The 21,458-nt window shown below is 34.8% G+C and overlaps 1 protein-coding gene across 9 annotated transcripts in view; it reads right to left on the bottom strand.

Moving 5' to 3' along the window:
• Positions 1–21,458, bottom strand: part of CDH8 (cadherin 8) — a 121,566-nt gene that overhangs the window by 54,040 nt on the left and 46,068 nt on the right. For all 9 annotated transcript variants that reach the window (XR_004308655.1, XM_032447060.1, XM_032447061.1 and 6 more), the window contains exons 3-5: positions 17,869–17,988; positions 6,544–6,711; positions 2,606–2,793 (exon numbers count right to left, since the gene is read on the bottom strand). Coding sequence is in view for 8 of the 9 variants with exons in the window: in XM_032447060.1 (XP_032302951.1) it covers positions 2,606–2,793; positions 6,544–6,711; positions 17,869–17,988 (476 nt within the window). In the remaining variant the exon portion in view is untranslated. The remainder of the gene's footprint in view (positions 1–2,605; positions 2,794–6,543; positions 6,712–17,868; positions 17,989–21,458) is intronic.

The raw sequence follows: 21,458 nt of genomic DNA, 5'->3' as shown, positions 1-21,458 counted from the left end.
TCCCAGAAATTCAACCTGCAAATTTTCTTGGCATATATTGATATATGTTTATTAACCAGCCTCAAAGGAAACAAGAGACTGTTTTCTTGCTTTTCACAATAAATTTACCACAATACTCTCTTTCATGAATGATACAACTACAATTACATTCCAGATAAATAGAGCAAATTTGTTGGTGGTGATGTGACTTGCATAATAATTGTGCCTTTAATCAGTGCTTTGTTAGTTGGAGATAAGAAAATAGGGTATACAGGATATAATCTCAGTGAGGAATAAATATTTAATTATTTCCAGAACTACACGAGAAATGCAAATATCTAGCAGTTATTTGTTGGACATGATGAAATTATGCATCAAATGGAAAAGCTAATCATATAAGAATGTATTTCAGTATTATTGCACTTCAGATAACTCCACATTTCTGTTTACAGGGGTAAATGAGGCAGACATCTCTCAGGAATTTCTTCCAACTGTAGCAATTCCTATTTCTTTATCTTACATTTTTTTCAAAGGCAGAAACATAGAACTGATTACTTTGTTCTACCAATATACCTGCCATGTCACCACTGTTTTTACTATTTTACAGCTACATATTAAAACACAGAGGATGAAAACACAGTGGATTTAAAGAAACGAGATACCAAATAAAAACCAAATCTGCAACAGTCCTGAATTATAGAAGTTTTCATTATAGGAGATTCAAGTTGGTATCTTGAAGCACACCAGTATATTCAGTATATAATTCTCTTGTGCCTCACAATGATTCAAGTTTCAAAGATGCAAATTGCCAAGCACTGGAAAGATATTAAGATTTGCATTACAATGTCCCAGGGATAGAAAGAAAAAGACATAGAAACTCTGAATCTGCAATGCAAATATCAGCAAGAACACAAATAGGAATAGCAAATCTCTTTCTGTCGAAGCATTAAATATGTGTACTTTTGAATTTTGTTGATTTTTATTTTATTTTTTTCCAGGTATGAATCAAGGTCTAATGGGATTTGCTTTTTCTCAGAACCTCTAGTAAACATGAGAAAACCATGCTTCTTCAGTAGGTCTTAAATTAGCAAGCTTTAATACTTATGAATTGTGATTTATAAATCAGCATATTCACAATTTGCCAATCATAGCTCTTGTATCATTTCTTTAATTGCATTTCACGTGCGCCTAAATGCATGTAGCCATTCTTAATCAGGCTATCATATTGAAAATTTAGTCTGAATTGTCTAAAACCCACAAATTTGTGCTGGAGAAATTCTATTGGTGAATAGTACCCTACATATATCACCTGCTGCAGTAGAACCAAAATGATAATTGCTGTCAAAACGAATATATGAAACAACATTATCTGAGAGACTCTGCATAAAATAAAGTCTGGGGAACTGGAGCAAAAGGTTAATTGCTTTAGTTTACAAAGGAGGCCACAACATACAATAAATCACAATAAGGAAGATCAGGGATGTATATCATGATTTACTCTTTTGAAAATAGATCTAAATTTAGATAGATATACACCATTTTATTATTCTTGTAGGGTGCTAACCTCCTCACTGAGAAACAGAAAACATAAAATTCTGACAGCTCTTCTGTCTGACCTCTTTAATCACAGATAAAACTTTAATATTCATTAGTGGTACTCATTGGATTCCTCTTTTTTTTTTTTTTTTTTTTCATTGGAATGTCATGTTTTCTTTTTCACTTGTTTTTATTTATTTAAAACAAGGAATCATTTACAGTCCTTTACACTACATGTTTTAAACCCTCCATACCAGCATTATGAGTTATACTCAAATCGTTCCTTAGAACACAGCATGAGTAACTGCCCTCCTCTCCAACACCAGAAAATAAGAAAAATCAATCCTGCAATTACTGTATCATTGACTTTACTGGCCACACTGTGTTCTAGATTTGCTGCATCCCACAGTATTTATGTATACAATTGCATGCCCCTTTGGTTCTGTACACATAAATACCACATCTCAAGTACATCAAGACTGTGTAAGCACAGAAAAAAAAGACAGAGATGTAGTTTTTCCTTGGGCCGAAATTTGACAGTTCTCATTTTAAACTTGATAAAGTTCACTGAAATCACTATTCCTTGAGCAAATAGAGTTCAACAAGATAAAAGTTGGAAGACTGAGCCTATTATACATCAGGCAATTTAAATAATTAGGTACAATACTTTTTTTTTTTCCCTCTAAGCAGTATTTGACCAGCAATACAGGAAGTGAAATGAGTGAGAGAAGCATTTGATGAGTACTCATCAAATTTTAGGATTTTAGGAAAATCTACATCGCCAACAAAGCAAATTCTGATCTACTCTTCCCTTTAAGAATCCAGGAAGAAAAACAGTATCATTAAAGCACATGAAGCAGTGTCTGGACTCAGGAAGCCTGAAGCAGATTAAGTCATGCCCAGAACAAAAAATGCTGCCATGGAAATCTTCCCAACTGCCACCTATATGGCAGCTCTGATGGACATTGCTTATACAGCTGTACTTTTATCAGTGTGGTTTGACATCTCATTCATACATAAAAGAATGCTTGGAAATCCAGCATGTTCACACAGTCTTAGAATAAGGTTTTATATAAGAGATCCAGTTTACCTTTCTCACTCTAATAACGCCGTCCTGAGTTTGGGCATCTGTAGTGATTTCAAATATATCCATTCCATCTCCTTCAATAATATCATATGATGATTTAGCATTTTCTCCAATATCCAGGTCATTTGCTTTCACCCTTCCTATGGGTTCACCAAGAGCAACATCTTCCATGACTGAGAAGTGATACAGACCTTAAGAATAAGAGGAAAAGACTAAACATTACATCTGATCGCAGTATCTCTTGTGTGCTCTTCATTTGTTTATACTTCCCCAATACAAACTCCTGAGATGTGCAAATGATACAAATCATATTTACAGGAGTTATTTACTGAAAGCAGCAAAACGTGTTTCTTTCATAGGAATATTCAGTTTACTGCACATGAATGTTCTTTTCATTATAGTTGCATTCCGCCTCCTGCTTGCTCACTCACATAAATATTCAGCTAAATTCAACACCACAAATATGTCATATGTCATCTATTGCTGAACTTGCCTTTTTATTTACAGACTTGCCCCTATGTTTTTGATGGAATTCAAATCAAACTTTGGCCTTTATACTGTTATAGAAACAGTAATTTCTCATTCTGTTCATTACTGCATTTACTATTTGTAGATTCTGACTAAAACACGATAGAAAGGGTTATTCAAGTCCTCAGCAATTTTATTTCTTTGTACCACATTCTCTAACCAATCTGACTTAAAATGTTTCAAAAAATGTGTTTCAAAATTCTAATATCTCATTTTAGGTAAGCTATTTACTAAAGGAAAAATCTAAATACTACTACACCTCTCAGCTCTTGATACTCAAGAAGAAGATACATTTGCATGTTTTACATTAACAAACTTTTACAGAATGCCTTTAAAAAAAAAATGGTAATTTATTCTCATTGATGTGATGGTTAATATACAATCTGACCAACTGCAGCAATTTTTAGTAGCTTAATTAGTCAAAAAGAACTGAAGTTGACAACGTAAGACTGTTCAGAACAATATTGATGCACTTTGAAGCTGGACTTGTTTCTCTTTTTGTCACAGAAGTTCTACAAAATCCTGTAATTTGCAACTGTAAGTTTTCTAGAGCCAAAATTTTTCCAGTGCTTTTGATGAAACTATTTGTGTGTGGGCTGATTACTGCGGCAACAGTGGAAAGTAAAAAGAAACAATGAGGAACGCACAAATAAATATGTGAGCTTTATCTGTAGCCTTTCCTAAGGTGATTTCATTTAAGTTTCTAAGCTAAGTTACTGGAGATGATTTGGAGACCGTCAAAATTGCTCCAAACAGTCACAACGGCTCACCAACAGTAAGCTGGTAAAGCAGCCCTAGTACAGAATGCACCTTCACAGACAAAATTATGTATTGTAATTTATACTGCTGCCCATGATTTGTGGCTTAACTCTCCAGACAGGAGGCTGCATTTTTGGTTGATATATTTTTTCTCATATTTATTAACATAGCCTACAAACTACTGTAAAACTATTATTATGATGATGCAGGTGACTATTTTACATAAATTGCTCTCAAGTATTATGAAATGTTATGTCAAGATATCATAGTTCAGAGCTGACCAAAAATACACATTATGCATATCAGAAAAGCTTTGATTTTCACAGCAGCGCACAGTTCTTCTCAGCATAATCCATGGTAAACTGCCAGGTTAAAAACTTCAACGACTTTTAAAATGCCTCGAAAGTGATTTTAGAGAGATCATAGAAGTATTGAAAGTTCATCTTTTTCATTTCTAAAACCCAGGAGTCTAACACTCTTTGAAATCTAACTATAAATATACTTTTCTGTCCTGCCTGGAAACAATAAACCTACAAAACACACTGCTTTCTGAGTTCATTACAATTTATTGTGAAAGCAGCATGTATTACGTCTTATGAATTTCTATTTCATTCTGGTTAGACTCTGTTGTAAGTTTAATGCTTTCTTATTTTCCTTTCCAGCCAAATGTAAACTGTGCTTTAACAGAGTAAAAAATGTTACAGACTTGATCAGCTCTTCTGTAAGGTTAGAGTCATGACTAATCTGTAACATTTGGCAGCATGCTTGGAATACTCAGTTTTAAAAGGCAGAATTTGTCATAGGATCTAGTTATAATATTTACTAGAGCATGCTCTCATTAAATGCATTATGTACATATTATAAAGCTATAGTACACACAATTTTATTTTATTTTTTCTAATGAAGTTGTACAATCACCAGACAAAGCTGTTATTCCTAGATGACAGTTTGAATTCTTTGCTGCAACCCACTTAGTACAACTGCTTCGAAGACAGCAATTCAGTCTTTGTTGAAGGAAATCTAATCTACATTTTCCACGCAGAAAATATATTTCAGGGATTTGAGATGCAGCTTTCCTCATCCTACCCAGCCAACATTTCACTGTATCCAAACTACAGGAGAACAGATATGAGTAAACTGCGCAGGGAAAATACAGTTTCATCTCTATATGCATTCAATCCTGTGCTTCCTGTTGAGCCCTTCAGCAAATGTACCAATTAGCATCACTTCTGTTGCTGACTTTCTGATCAGCTTTTTTCAAACCGGCTGGCAAAGGCTTTTTGACACAGAAGATGTTGATACAAGTACAAAAGCCAAGCAATTTGGCAGAAGTATATCCATAGTCACAGTTAGAGCTACTGTACATCACAGGTGTAAAAATGTATCCCTCTGCTTTCTGGTGATATGGTTCAACCCAGAATCTCATCTGCAGATATGTATGTTATTAGGGGATCTGTCATCACGTGTTGAAAAACACTACTCCATGAGTGCAAGTTGTGCATTCTCATCAGAATAAAAAAATACATGTATTCCTTTTTCTATACGGAGAAAACCATTTACTCTGCATAGAGTGGTTATCTGTTAAAAAGCACGTCAATGAGGTTTTTTTTTGTTTTTTTTCCCCCAAATAGCTTTTACCTTTGCTTATTTATTTTATAATCCTTCTCTGTATATATTTTAATGTGCTTTTTATGGGGTTAATATTTATTACATGCTGAATAATGAGACAAGCCCATTTCTCTCTTTGTGTCTTCAGAACACCACAAAAGCAGACTTTACTTGATGTATTTATGGAAAGGAAATAATTTTACATATGGTGCATAAGTACCTTGTTAGAAAAATTATACAGAGTTGAGACATGAACACTCTCCTAACCCAATACAGTGTATGAATATCATACAAGTTATTTCAGAACAAACTGGATAACAAGGTAAGTTTCTGATATTGTATTAGATTGTACCTGTTCCAAACAAAATCGATCCAGTCATTATGCACTTTCCTTTTTTCTTTTTGTCTTCATCTTTGAAACAGACTACAAAGCTTGTAGAGAATCTCACCAGGATGCCAAATCATTTTAACCTAGCCCAGCATGATATCTATTGGAACCACAGTAGTAAATATGGATTTTGAATTAAAGATCAACAATTATCTAGACTCAGGCTTATTTTGTTTTCTTCACTGTTACCTAATTAGTCAAATCTTTCATTCTTTTTATCAGTTACATATGTCTTTTACTGGTAGTGTCCTTTGTCTGCATGAGGTGGAAGCTCTTATAAAAGCAACTAAAACTGCACTGAAAGGAAAAAATGCCATAAAAAAACAAAAAACAAAACAAAACAAAACAAAAAAACCCTAACAAACAAACAAACAAACAAAAAACAACAACAACAAAAAACCCAAGCCCTTTTGTATGTATATGTGAGAGATAACAAGGAAGACAGAGGGCTGTGTACACTGTAATGGGCATAATCCCCTCCTTCCTAAAGCTTCCTAAGTCAGATAAAGTACTATTAACCTTTCTCTGGTACCAGCTGCATATTTTTAAATTACATTACAAACCCACACAATATGATGATTAAAAAAATCTAGATTAAAAACAATTACAAAAAGTGCTATATAACATTCAGAGAATAGATATATGTAATGGCACTTACTCTGTGCAAACTTAGGAGGATTGTCATTAACATCAGTGAGTGTAATCGTCACCGTTGTAGTTCCAGAAAGTCCACCCATATGTCCTCCCATGTCCTTTGCTTGGATAACCACAAAGTATTCTTCTTTGGCTTCTCTGTCCATGTTGGGAAGAGCTGTTTTAATTATAGCTAGAATAAGGACAGGGGAAGAAGACCGTCAGCTACAGATCCAAATTCAGTATTGCTGGTAATTTTATGTATATAGGTAAATTTTGGTATAAAAACACTAAAGGTCCAGTTAAGTTGTCTTTTAGTTCCAAGGACAAAGAAGAAATCCAGGTTTTTTAAAGCAGTATGTTAGTGTTTGCTTACCTTGATTTAATTCATAAGGCAAGGGAACTGCAGTCAAAACTGAGAATTATTCATACTTGTGATACTTCCTTCTCTTGATAAACCCTTTGGTTCCTTTCCTATCCCCCACAGAAATCAATCATTTTCCCATAGAATTAAAAAATTAGGAATGATAATGATGCACCCTGCAAATAACTTCACTGTTTCAAATAGGATGAGTGTGTTAACACAGACTATCAAAGTTCAGTCTACATTATTTTTTTTCCTTAAGAGACCTGAAACATTACTTCAGTTAGTTTTGTATTAAGCCTATTAGATGTTTTTTCCATTTTAGGCAGACAGTTCTCATGTTTTTATTTCATGTTTTAAAAATCTAACCCTGTAACTTACATAGTAAAGCCAGGTCTACAAAGGAAAAAAGATGCCACATTTACTGTTCTTCATTCTACTCTTAGAGTCAAATTAACAATTTGAAACAATAAAGTGATATTTTTTTTCTGTGTTTTAATTTGTCATTTGATGTATAAAACACCATACCCCTTGTCTACAGTATGAAAAACAAAAGGATTAAAATACCTTAAAAAGTATCTACATCAGAATTCCAGCATTCCATCTAAAGAATAAAACTTGGAATTTTTTTTCAATGAAGATACTAACATAATCTGTAATTTCAATATGCCTATCTACTGTCTTAGCCATAAATTATTTACTAGAGGCTTAATCAATGGTAAATTGAAGTTCCAGTTTCAGACATAATACCAAGATAAATGTGTTCTTTTAATTACCATAATTGGAGATTAATGTTTTTAAACATTGAATATATCCAAATTGCACAGGTTGGTTATTACTGCTGAACTTTCTGTGTTCAGTATCTACAAAATTGATGTCAGCAAAAGCAAAGTTGCAGCAGTATCTCTTATCAGGCAACACAACAAACACAAAAAGGGTCCATTCTCACCTACATTAGATACATGACCAAGACAACCAAGACAAAGACAGATTATGATTGTTATAGATAGAGGATATCAGTGATAACAATTGTGTTCTTTCTTTCTTTCTTTCTTTCTTTCTTTCTTTCTTTCTTTCTTTCTTTCTTTCTTTCTTTCTTTCTTTCTTTCTTTCTTTCTTTCTTTCTTTCTTTTTCTTTCTTCACCCATTCTTAGGCTGGGTGCACAAGACATACTGAAACTTTCGCTCTGTTTTTATAAAACAATTCCACTCACTAAGGACTAATAGGCATACAGCACACAAAGCATTAACTTTGTCATGGTCAACACACTCAATGAACATTCAACCTGTTCTACTTCAGTTCAACCCAGAAGCATATTGAGAACAAAAACTTAATCATTTTCAGCATGCTATGGCGGATAGCAATATGTGTCAAAAAGGATGCAGTTTAAAGGGGAGATAAGAGAATTAATTAAAAAATAACATAAGGCATGTAGACGATGTTGGAAAATTGTATTTAGAAAAGTTATCAATGGCTTACTGTCAAAATGGATAGATGGATGAACTGGTTCAGAGGGTTTGATCTGCTTCTAGCATCATTCAATATTTTTTTAATTATGGGCGACAGGAAAAACGTATCAAGCCTTTCAGATGACACAAAGTTGGGATTAGTTGTGATCACTGGAAGAACAGGATTAGAGTTCAAAATAATTCTGACAGATGGGCTAGTCCAAAAAAGCAGGGTGCAACTCAGTTTGGCAAGTAAGAAGTATTTCGTGTGGGTGAAACAATTAACTCCACAATTACAATAAAGCAGATGACTCATGAGAAAGAAAAGAATGTGGTGTCACAAAGAGCTGAATATATGAGTCAACTGCATTATGTTGTAAAAAATGTTCAAACCTTTTCTGATGGTGTATCATCTAGTATGTAATATGCAAGAACTGTGGAACAATCCTTTCAGTCCACTTATATTGGTAGCCTACAGCTGGAACAGCACATTGAGTTTTGCGTATTTCTCTTCTGTATTGTGACTGATAAGGAGTGTCCAAGTCTATGAGAAAAAAATCTTGTCTGCATCATTTGGGGAATGATGAACATAGACTCTGCAGCCAAATATGTAAAAATTACTGAAAGCTACTCTCTTATCCCACCAAGGATAAGAGGGAAAATTATGGACCTAAAAAGTAAATGAAAAAACAGGTTTAAACTGAAGCACGTGAGATTTTACTGAAACATTAGGAAAACACTTTCTACCAGAGAAGTACAGATAGAAAAGGCTGCTTGTCAAATGTATAGTATTTCCATCGCTGAAGATCATTTAAGAACTTGCCAGACAAGTATGTGTTGTGAATGAGAAGGGGCAGATCTGATCATCTGGGGGCAAGGGTGATCACTGCAAACTCCTTGAGGTCTCTCTTAATTTGCTTAAGATAAAGCTCCGTCTCTGTGTGCTCTAAAATATTTTACACACTTTAAGCCTCCAAAAAATTTAAATGGACATGTAGTCCAAAGAATGACCATTTGGCTACAAAACCCCTAGCTAAACTGGAAACATAAGGAAATGGGATGGAAAATAAATCAGGAAGTACTATATTTGACCTGGACACACACCAGAACTGGGCATACAAGAATATAATGAGATGTAACAAGGCCAAGTGCAAGGTGTTGCCCTTGGGTCAAGGAAATCCCAGAAATGAATAAAGACTGGGAAAATAACTCCTTGAACAGGAGCCCTGCAAAGAAGAGATTGAGGGTCCTGATAAATGAAAAGCTGGACATGAGCCAGAAATGTGTTTTCACAGCCCACAAGGCCTGCAATATCCTGGGTAGCATCAACAGAGGGGTGGCTAGCAGGGAGAGGGAGTTGATTGTCTCCCTCTACTATGCTTTTATGAGGCCTCATCTGGAGTACCACATTCAAGTCAGAGGCTTCCAGGACAGGAAAAACATGGAGCTGTTGGATGGGGTCCGGAGGAGGGTCATAAAGATGACTGAAGGGCTAGAGCACCTCTCCTATGAAGATAAGTTGAGGCAGTTTGGCTTATTTAGATTGGAGAAGAATCCAGGGAGATCCCTGCCCATGGCAGGTGGGTCTAACTAGATTATGGTTCCTTCCAACTTAAATCTTAAGCCATTCTATGATTCCAAGCTATTTCTTCAAATAATGAGAATCTCCTCAATATTATAAGTTCTTTTTTTTTTTTTTTTTTTTTTTTTTTTTTTTTTTTTGCTGACTTGCTTTTCCTAAACAGCTATTGGTGTCACACTGCTCAATAGCAAATAAAACAGCTGCAGAATGGGATTTACTTTTACAGTGATCCTAAATACACATACTGAGCAATTCACACAATCTGCCTCACAACTTGAATCAGTTAAAATGCTCCCCTGTGGACTACTTTCAAGAAACTATTTGGAAGAATATACACCGTCTCACACTGAAAAAGATCAGGGGAAAAGAAGCAATGCTACAAAGGCCATGGCTGACGAAGAGGAAGAGATGCAAGAACAACAGGAAAAGGGATCTGTTTTCCACTTTTCAATTTTCTCTTTTTCTTTTCTTTTTTTTCTTTTTTTTTTTTTTTTTTTAATTTTAAGAATCTGTTAGTAATAGCACTATAAAAGTGCTCATAATAATAATTGAGAACATGGAATAAATCCAAGCAAGCACTATGCAAAATTGGAATATGACCCTGAAAGGTGTTCTTAAGAATGTCATTCGCCTCATGTGTTTTGATGAAGACTTCCTGCTATTTCAACTAGCATGCTTTGGAGCTTCCCCTTCTTCATTTTGGAAGAGATAAGTAATTGGTTTGATCTTCCTTCCATACAAAAAACTTCATGGAGTTTCTTTTTAAATACAACAGCCATTTAGAACCAAAACTTCTGCAAAATCAATCTTGTGATTTCTTCAGAGAGCAACAAGATGTATTCTTTGCTCTCCCCTGAAACACACTGACTTCAGATATTTTAGCAACCCATAATAAAGCCCACTTTGAGACCTCTGGAAAACCTGTACTATAATTCCTAAGAAATTAATAGATCAGTACTAAGTTTCTTGAAATTTGAAGAAATTCAAGTCCTTTGAGGAATACTTCTACTACTTTAAAATTCAATTTACCCTTCAAATAAATCATAATCTTTTAAATAAAAATTATCATCAAATATTCATGTTTCTTACTAAGTTTTAATGCCTCTAGGACTTTTAGTCTAGGAAGACAAAAAGAATATCTGTATTCACTACATAAGTTGGTTAACTTTATAGAAGAACTATCAATTACAGGGTATCTGAACTATCTTCAGATGCAGATGTACTTAAAATCAAAGCCATTACCCACAGTAAGAATAGTGACTAGGTGAGGAATTGAAAGCTATGTTACACAATTCCACGTGGAGTGACTCTGTGACATTTTAAAAATTATTTTAAGAGAGAAGCTAACAGTGTGCATAATTTATTAAAATGTTTACTTTTTAAAATTGTATGGGGAAGGTGGCACCATCTGTCTCTCTTCTAAACAAAAAGATGAAGGTCGAATATTGTGCTATTAAGTCTGTAGCTTCTTATGTAACCTACAAACTATTTTATCTTCTTTTTCAGTTCACATTACCTCCATTTATGCTTTTTTTTTTTTCTATTTTTACCTTCTTTTTGAAGTAGACCTTGCAAGCTTGCCATCGTAAATAAATGAACACTACCTTTCTTTCAGTAGATATGGTATTGTTCAAGAATATCACAATCAGATAGAACCTACTATAGTACTGCCATTTCCATTTCAGATGAACTTGGATCTGAGTTTTTCAGTAAGGAAAAAATGCTTTAATCTCTTACTAGAGACATACAATTTCTTTTTCCCTGGGAACAGGTTTCCATTGGCATAGTAAAAGAGTCACCCTGTCACCAACTGGGAATGAATGCAGTAAACAACTATATAGCACAGCACTTACAAACTTGCTTTTTTAGGATTTCATTTTTCATTATTTTCTAATAAGTCTCCTAGTCAGAAAGTAGCTTTTGCTTCTTTTTCAGATGTTTTCCAAATCTGGCTGTGTAGCTCAATTCCACTCTCTCTTTCAGTCTTTTAAAGCATAACATTATTTATATATAAATCCCCTGTTTCTCTACTCAGCATGAGGAAAATTGTCATACTAATTATCTCACTAACTTTCTAAAGTGATGGAGGTATTACTCTGAAATGAAATGTAAGACATAGATGTGGTATCTTTTTTTTTTTTTTTTTTTTCTTTTTTTTTTCCTACTACTATTATTAGATATACTCTAGGAGCTGAAATCACTTTTTTCAAATGTCAGTCTGTCTTGATCTTAAGTCACTCATCTTTGCCAACCACAGCCTGTCAAAACTGTTTTCAGATCACTCCAGAATTATGTTATATTTTCCTTATTAATCAGAAAAGACAGCTTTTCCCACTGCTGAAGGACCCAGTCCTACATACCTTACTCATAATGGTTGAGCTTTGCAAGTAAAAAGCAAGAACTGTAGGGCTGACCCTTGAGTCTGCTGCACCAGCACTTTGTCCCTACAATTCCCTCTCTAATGGGCTGTCACCAAGACAACTCTCAGAATCATCAACAGTTCTCTGTGCAAACACCCTGACACAACTCCAAATGCTGCACAGCTTATTCAGCAGGTAATGATAAGAAAAGGCTCCTACTAGTTTGCAAATATACTCTGAATTCACTGTTTGCAGTATTGCACCTAAATGCATTAAGTGCTATACAGACAGAGCTAAAGGTGCTGTAACCAACTGCCAGTGATCAAATACAAACTGCAGAAATACAGCTCGTGCTGGAGGTGATCCTGCTACACTGGAAACAACACTGCTATCACAGCTGCATAAATCTATTTTCCATATGCTAATGCACACATCTGCCTTCATGCCCAGGAAACCAGTTCATACACCTAACTGGCTAAGACAGAACAACATCTACCCATCCCAGCTTGTACTTCCACAACTTATTCAGTTAAAAGATTAGTCATTGGCAGGGATATCACAGCTGCTATGGTTAATGTAGAAAACGGGAGTTCAATCCAGGCTGTGACTAATGTTGAGCAAGTTCTATCTCTCCACCAATCCCACCAGAGTTTAAATCTAAACTATTTGGAAACCAAACTATTTAGAAGTCTGTTGAACATGCATTAGCTCTGTTCCTAAAATAATCATTACTTCATTTTACAGTTGAATGTTATTTCCTGTATCAGAACTATTTTTCCATCTCTCCGTAATCTCAAAGTGCTACATTGTCATTTTATGATGACTAACTACAGAAACCAGTCCTCGTGCCTCTCTTTTCCTATCACCTCTCAAATATTTGTAGAGTGATTTCATATCCTCCTTTAACCAACTTTTATCCAGTTTATACAAATTAAGTACAATCAATCTTGTATTCTAAGTCATGTTACTTCATCCCTCTTACCTAAGCTATACTGCTTTGAACTTTCTTCAGCATCTCAGTATTATGATGGTGTGCCTTACCAGCACTACATGCGGTACTGTGAGAGCAGCTTGTACTACTATTGATACTAACATTAATAAAATGGACATAAAGAACTAGATAGAAAAGACAGCATATAATATCACAAAAACACCTGAAGCCCCAAATTTACTCTCATTACCTTACTTACCTTCAGTCTGCTGAATGGTATTTCAAGGTCTTGATACAGGAAGATAATAAAGACTGAGAATAAAAACAGAATATTCAGACCTGTCTCCAGCTGAATGCCATTTTCAGTCCTCCTTGGCCTATTCTCTTATATTCTGAATTTCAGAACCATGAGGAATCTCACATGAAACACTGTGGTCTAGACAGGGCCATACACTAACTCACTACAAGTACTGTTGAATACCTTTGTTGGTGACAAGAGGTAATGGCTTTAATTGTACCAAGGGAGGACCAAGTTGGATATTAAGAACAAAAAATTCTCAAAAGGCTGCTGAAATATTGGCAGAGCTGCCCAGGGAAGTGGCAGAGTGACTGTCCCTGAAGATTTTCAAGAAAAATGTAGATGTGGCACTGAGGAACATGAATTAGCTGGTATGGTGGGTGGTTGGACTAGGTGACCCTGTGGTCTTTTCCAACCTTAATAATTCCATGATTTTACGATTTAAAATCTGTTCTTTTTCATATGTTGTTGGGCTTTATCCTTGAATAATACATTTCATCTTCCAGCACATTTTGTGTAAGTTGTGTTGTTCATGTATTTCATGTATGTGCAGGAGTGACATTATTTGAGTAAGTTCGTGTGAAATGTAAATAAGTGAGACACATCTGAAAATATATTTTTTCTACCACTCCTGTATTGTAGAACAGTGTCAATTCATATTACGTTCCATTATGGTAATCTTATTTTACAGTTGACAGTCACGATTTAATACATTTGAAAAACCTTAGAAGTGAGAAGTATACTTCAGCTACTGCTAGGAAGCCCCTCTCTCAGCATTTTGACTGTCAGTATTTTGATTACAAGAGAATACACACAACCAGCATAATAATACACAGTAGTCAGCAAACCTGACATCAGTTAGTCAGATGAAACAATAATGACTATATTTTAGTTCACTGCAAGTTCTGTTATTCATATGATATCACCACACTGCAAGCATAGCCTTTCATAGAAAATCTGAATCTTTGTAATGTATTATTTATGTTTGCTCTCTAACCAATGGTCATATTATAATTCACCTATGATAAGGGTAAAAATATTCTGAACAAGCCATTAAAAAAGCATTTACCCTAAGCCATATTCAGAGTACTGAGTGAAAAATAACTTCTGAATTACCTTCTTTCATGTGCCTATAACTCATACCAAAGAATTTGCAAACTAGAACTGCAGCGGTATATGTATTTTTCATCTAAGGTAATGAAAAATTATTGTTTTATGGGTCACTTATCAGTACTTCTTTCTGCACACCCAGTATTATAGAATTGTTTCCATATGGAGGTTGAGAGCACTGTTAGAATTTCAACCAAGAATTGACTCACACAGGGACTAAACCTAGTTAATGTCAAGTTAGTGAGAAAAAAAAAGAAAGCAGAAGTTCCAAACTGCTTCCTCCCTTGGATTTAACCTTTACCCTTTCTACTGCAGGCATGAAGGACACCATAGTCATCTCATTATATTTACCCAACTAACCTACCTAAATTTTCTGGTCTTTCACTGTAGTGCGTAAGCATCTTGTCACATGGAAACTTTAGCTGGGTTATAATGCACTTTCTTGGCCTATTTACTAGGAGAAAAAATATTAGTTGTGGTGGTACACATTGCTAGTGTTAGATGAATATGAGGAAACAACTGAATACCTATATACTTTCTGTTTCTTCTGGAAATCAAATTTTAGTTAAAAAGCACCTTCTGCCGTGTCTGTCCATGGTAACAGCAACACTGTCCAAATTGTATAGCTGCTAAACAAGTGCATGTATTTTATGCACCACCATCTCTAAAAGATGAACTATTTGGTGCCACAAGACCCTGTAAAGTTGTAGGTATCTTAGTATGATACTACTACTATCATTTTGAGACTGCATGTAACAAATCACAAACTCTGTCTGGTATCTAATAAACATTACTATACCCTCGCTCTAAAATTCATGTATTACCAAGCAATGAACTGTGTAGTTATATTCTTCTGAAATCAATACTTCTCTTCAGACAAACCACGGATATAGGTCTGCCTTTTAAAGCAATCTTTTTTATCATGCACAGTACATGTTTGCAGCATCTACAGGACTACCTGCATCTGGTTTGCTTACATTTTAATGTATGTTTGTTGCTCATATATTCTAGACAACAAATGGGTGCTGGAGGGCTATCCCTATTTTGGCATTTTACAGGGCTAACAGATTTCTAATCCTCCAAATGTATGAAGATACATCACATATTTTGAAAAAATTTAAACATTATGAATTGTGAACAACAAATAAAACCTTTGAATCTGACAGAAACAGCTGCATGCTCTTCAGTTAAACAAACTATCCTGTGCATAGCTGGAAGAGTAGTACTGTAGTCTGTAGTTGTATTACAGATGAAGACTGCTACATGTAGATGGCAAAGAAAGAGAAGATGGTCTCAGTGCATAAGCTCATCCAGTTGTAATGACTTATAGAAGAACACAATCAAATCTCTACGAAAACCTAAAAAAATGGGGAATCAGGAACCATTTATTCATTCCAAAACAGCTCCATTTTATGGAGCCACATACCCAGAGACTGTGGCAAAGCCACTGTTCAATTCTTTATGATTACATTCCCTTTGGAAAATAACATGTTATTTTCATGGTAACTGAACTGCTACTGAAAGGAATATTTATAACTGGAAATGAAGGTAGGAGGAGGAATTTAATGCTAGTGAAACAGGAGAAAAATCATGATTTTCAGGTTCACCAAAAAGCTTTGAGTTTTCTCTGGCTTTCATGATAATGGAAATGACTTTCCTGTGTAATGAATGGTTGTTTCATTAGATTAAGCATAAGTTTTTAATGCAGTGCAAATAATAAATGAGAATCAAATTAAACAATTTTTTTAGGTCTGGGAAACTTTCAGGCTATTTCATGTGAAAGGATTGAAAAATGTTTTAAGTAGTTGGAGAATATATGCCATTTCAGCTGATGTGAAGGGGTAAAGCAATAACAGTAAGTACTTCATGAACTTTCAATGGTAGAAACTGTGAAAGAGCCTACAGTTAATCCTCCTGTAATTAATACAAGCCATTACTGCAGACACTAATCTGTAGTAGAAAATAAAACAAAATCATGTATTTTGACATTTGATGTCAGGGATCTTTGAGTAGTTGTATTTCCACATGACATTTGACAAGTCAGTCAGTATGAACCAAGGGGCTTCACTGGTAACAACCTCTTGAACACTTACCTTTGAAATAAGCTAATGTTTCTTCACAGCACTGTGCTGAGCTTGTTTTTTTGCAGAACTCTTTACATTCAGCATAAAACCAAACAATGAATTATGTTCCTGAGACTGTTTTCAGACTCAGGACAGTTTTCCTTCAGCCAGAAGAAAATAATTTAATGGATGAATCCAACTTATTGAACTACACTACCTACCTCAAGTCCTTGCAAGCTAGGGCATTTCTGGGATAGCAAAAAGACTTTTCCCACAAAGTCTCAATAAAAAATATTAAAGAATTCCAGATCTTAAAGAGTGCTCCTGTTCAAAAAACTGTGCACATTTGATCTATCAAGATATCCTTTAATAATTTATCCTAGTATTTATTTCGCAACCCTGTTAATCTGCACAAGTACAAGAATGTTTACTTCTGCTTTACTTTATGGCTGTATATTCAGATGATTTTTCTGTATGCCATAAAGTGAGTTATGGTTTTCTTCTCTACAGGAGACCACAGCTGCTTTACTCTGAGTGATTAAAAGCAGCATCAAGTAACAGATGAAAGAATATAACAAATAATATCAAATAGCTTTAAAAGAACACTTTTCAGATATAACTATGTTAATTCTTTTTAAGTGTGACATATGTACAGCAAACAAGAGGGAATGGATTTATTAGCACCTATTTCAGATGAGTCACTCAAGACTTTAAAATCACAGAGAAATAAAGTCATGCCTGCTAAATGTGTGCTAATAAAACTTCATATACTCGGTATCACGTTCTTCAGATCCAGCCAGTCAAGAAAGACAAATATTTTTAACAAGAATACGCAACACATTCACCCATGCTAAACAGTACTTTCTTTAGCTGGAAATACTACAGTCTCTTTTTGAAAATCACATTGTGTTCAATAAATTCCTCAGGCCAAGTCTTCAGAACCTAATCAGTAATAGGATACACAGCAGTTGCACTACCTTCAGTTTTGCTTCAGTAATTTTAATATCTTTAATATCAATTTCTTTATCACTAATACAGATTTTTCTTTGTCTTTTCACACGATCAGACTCTGATAGGACAAGTGTGAGACATCTTGTCACTTAGTAATGCTGATCATGTGCACTATATGTAACATGTAAGAAGTACAGTCATTTGAGTGAACATAACCCAGGGATTCACATTCAGTTGCCTACCTGTATGTGGTTCAATGGAAAAGTAAGGCTGTCCTTCCAGAATGCTATAAACCAGTTTAGCGCTGTTTCCATAAACTGGATCATCTGCATCTGTAGCTGTTACTTTAGTAACAAAGGTGCCTAAATAGAAAGAATATATATGATTAACATTTACAGTCTTCCTAGATATGTGCACAATTTATTCTAAAATAATGCATTTATTTGAAACTATAAAGAAATATGTGAGGTACGCAAAGATTAAAAATAAATAAAATCCACAATTATAACCTAAAAAATAAATTCTCTGAATTCAAATGAAACTTTTTCCTTCTTGATGATATATGCCAGCAGACTGAATTTCTGTGTAAAGGAAAAACCTTTCTAGAACCTGTATCATTTAAGGTTTCTTTGTAGAATGAATTTAAAGCTACCTGATAGATCCATATAGGCTTCAAAGATTATACCAAAGGGATATGAAATACAAGGTTAATAATACAGTATAATATGTTGCATTTAAGATTTGATAAATCACATTTGAAAGAACCGTGCCAAGTTACGGTGACTGCAAAGAAAAGCAATAATGAAAAGGATTCTTTTTTCTTCTCTTGGCTTGCAGCCATAGCAATGGTTTGATGTGGCCACAGTGACAGTGTGAGGACAACATTTATTGTTTCTGCAATGAGTTCCTGCCACTGAGGGGTCCATTGCCCAGCCGGAGTCATAAATTCCATTCTCCATCCACAAATAAGGAAGAAAAATTTAAAGAAATTCCCCTCTTTAGTTTTAGGCAACACAGCATATTTGATTTACGTAATTAGCAAAACTGAATAAAGCTCAGTAGGTTCTGTTAAGCTTGGTGTAGAAAGCTTCTTTTTTTTCTTTTTAATAATGAGTTAGAAGGACAATGATGACATTAATTAGATCAGCAATAAAGACAGTATCTACAGTGGACAAGAGTAGGAAAGATCTTAAAGGCAGAATGACAGTTCTCACGCATTTAAAAAGGAAAATACTTAAGGCATCCACCAAAATACTTTCTAGATTTGGCCACACTGTTCATACATTGGAAGTTCTGCAGAGCCTGAAGTTGTGGAAGGTTTGCTGTGTGACATAATTCACAGGAGAGAGAATATGGTTAGAAGAGTGGAAGAAACATAGCTCATTAAAGAGGGCACAAGGAAAGGACTTTATCCTCAAGCTGATAGTTTGGCTGTATGGAATTAACAGTGGAAATTCGTTCTCTGACCAAAAACAAATTACAAACACACAATGCCTGCAACAAATACGGTACCTACAGACTACAGATGATGAATGAAATACAGGAGAAGAAAAACAGTGATAGGGAAGCAACCATGGGGTGCACTCAGAGGCCATCGTGCAGGCGATGGAAAATGAATGAAATAGGTGACCACGGAAAAGAGGTGTGTATAAAGCCTGAATTTGGACGTTGTAGGACAAGAGGAACAAAAGGATCCTCTGTGTCTTGACCACGGTAGTCTCAAAGCATGAAAAGCTACTAGAATTGTCTCACATACTTAAACTGTGTTGGCTCACCTTCAATAAATCATATTCCAACTGAAAATTTGCTACTCTGTAGTTCCTACAGAAAGCAATCTCTTATCAGTCTGTGTCTTCACATATGCAGAATTCAGTCTATAGCCTTAATACCCCTGCAAGGCATGCCCCGCAGATCAGAGCTGTTGTCCTGCATGTAATACTGATTATGATTGTGGAAGTCCATGCTCCAGCACTGAATGAAAACAGAAGGTGATGCACCAGGCTTTTGTGGGAGTGGCAGCTATTATGAATTTTTGGTTTTGTAACCTACTAAGGCTGCAGATGTTCATGAAGAACATCATACAATGGGACAAGGATGACATAGGATAAGGCATATTCACAGAACAACAAACACTTGTGTTAGTGTATTTTATCTAGTGGCTGCTCTATTTAGTTTCCATGATATTCTATTCTATACACAAAGGAAAATAAAGAACAGAAATAGTTGACTTCTTTGAGATTGTGTTTGATTTGCTTAGCTGGCTTTCATTTCAAAGGACTTTAGAAATAATTACATTGCTTGTTTAGAAAGATTTGATATATAATGTCTTTTCTTTTCTTATTTCACTAGAGAATTCCGTAAGACTTTTTGAGATATTTATTTCAAGATTTGGAAACTTAAATGGGTATGCTGATTCTTTGATAAATGCATCCTTTATCCCAAGTGTTCATTAGACATTAAAGTTGAATATGTCTTAATAAAACAAGCAATCAGCGTCTAGCAGCTTTTCCAATTCTTCCACTCTTAAGTTTTTTTTTCCTTGTGACAGAAAATAATTTAATCCCTTATCAGAGCACCAAACTAATCCAAAATTTATACATATATAAAAAAATAGGTAAAACTCAGTATCCCCATTCACTGTTTACTGTATACATAAGAGGAGGCAAAAAATAGCATACCCTTCTTTTTCTTTTCCAGCTAACTTCAAGTGTGACCATAAACTTGCTTAATAAAACTAATGAAGGTTAGAAAAAATAAAATATTCTCCCAGCTCCTAAAACCATCTTCTTAGACTACCAGTCTCTGCCACTCCATTTCCTACCATCTTATATAGTTCTGAGGTCTCTGAAGTCCAAGTTGTTTGCTCCCAACAATCTCATTGATAAAATCTGTTTATAAAAGCAATCATGAAACAAAAATAAAAGTCATTATATCCACTACCGAAATTAGATGGTTTAAATTTAATATATGTTAAATCTTATCACCTTGCATTAGATTTCTTTTTTGTTTGTTTGTTTTATGCTATTACTCAAGTCTTGTGCAGGTGTGAAACATGCCACATGAGTACATTCACACTGCTAGCAGTAAGTACACAAAGGAGCAAACTAGGTTCTCTTTGCAGCTGCAAAGGATGTTGCTACACAGTGCAGTTCTGGTCCCACTGCAAGATTCTCCGGGTCCAGAATAGCAACTTATGCCACTGAGTGACAGAGCCTTTATCAGCTAAGCATGAACAGAGGATCTGGAGAACTAATAAAATTCTGAGGGTGCAAAATAACACACACACACACACACAAAAAAAAAAGGAACTCAGTCACCATAGCTATTATTTAAGCAATCTCCGTAATGCAGCAGAACAGCAGAACTCTCAGTGCCTTGGACTACAGACTGCAGCTTTGGATTATCAATATTTAAGTAGCATTTTACAGCCCTACAGACACTGTAGTTAGAAACTACATGTACAGAAATATTCTTACATGCATAATGTATTTAAAGTTTTAAAGATAAAAGTTTTGCATTCAAAAAGAAGTAAGAATCCATTTCTGGAGTCAATGCTCTTTAAAAAGCAATGTTCTTGGTTCTACTCACCAAATAAAAAGCTAAGGTTTCTGTTTAATTTCGACTACATTTGGCTTGTGTTTTCTTCTTCATCAATGCTACAACAAACTCATTTAGCTACAGACTATAAATTTGAAATGGTGCCATTTTTCCAAGAAAGCTGCTATTATAGTCCAAGTCACTGTTGCCCTAATTACAATAATACAGCAGTTTTATATAATCTAGCCCAACAACTTGATCACTTTTTTTTTTTAATATACTTAACATTGCCTTA

This window comes from Coturnix japonica, chromosome 11, assembly GCF_001577835.2.
Source record: "Coturnix japonica isolate 7356 chromosome 11, Coturnix japonica 2.1, whole genome shotgun sequence".
NCBI lineage: Eukaryota > Metazoa > Chordata > Aves > Galliformes > Phasianidae > Coturnix > Coturnix japonica.
The sequence above is the reverse complement of the archived record's forward strand: the minus strand, read 5'-3'. Positions and strand labels throughout refer to the sequence as shown.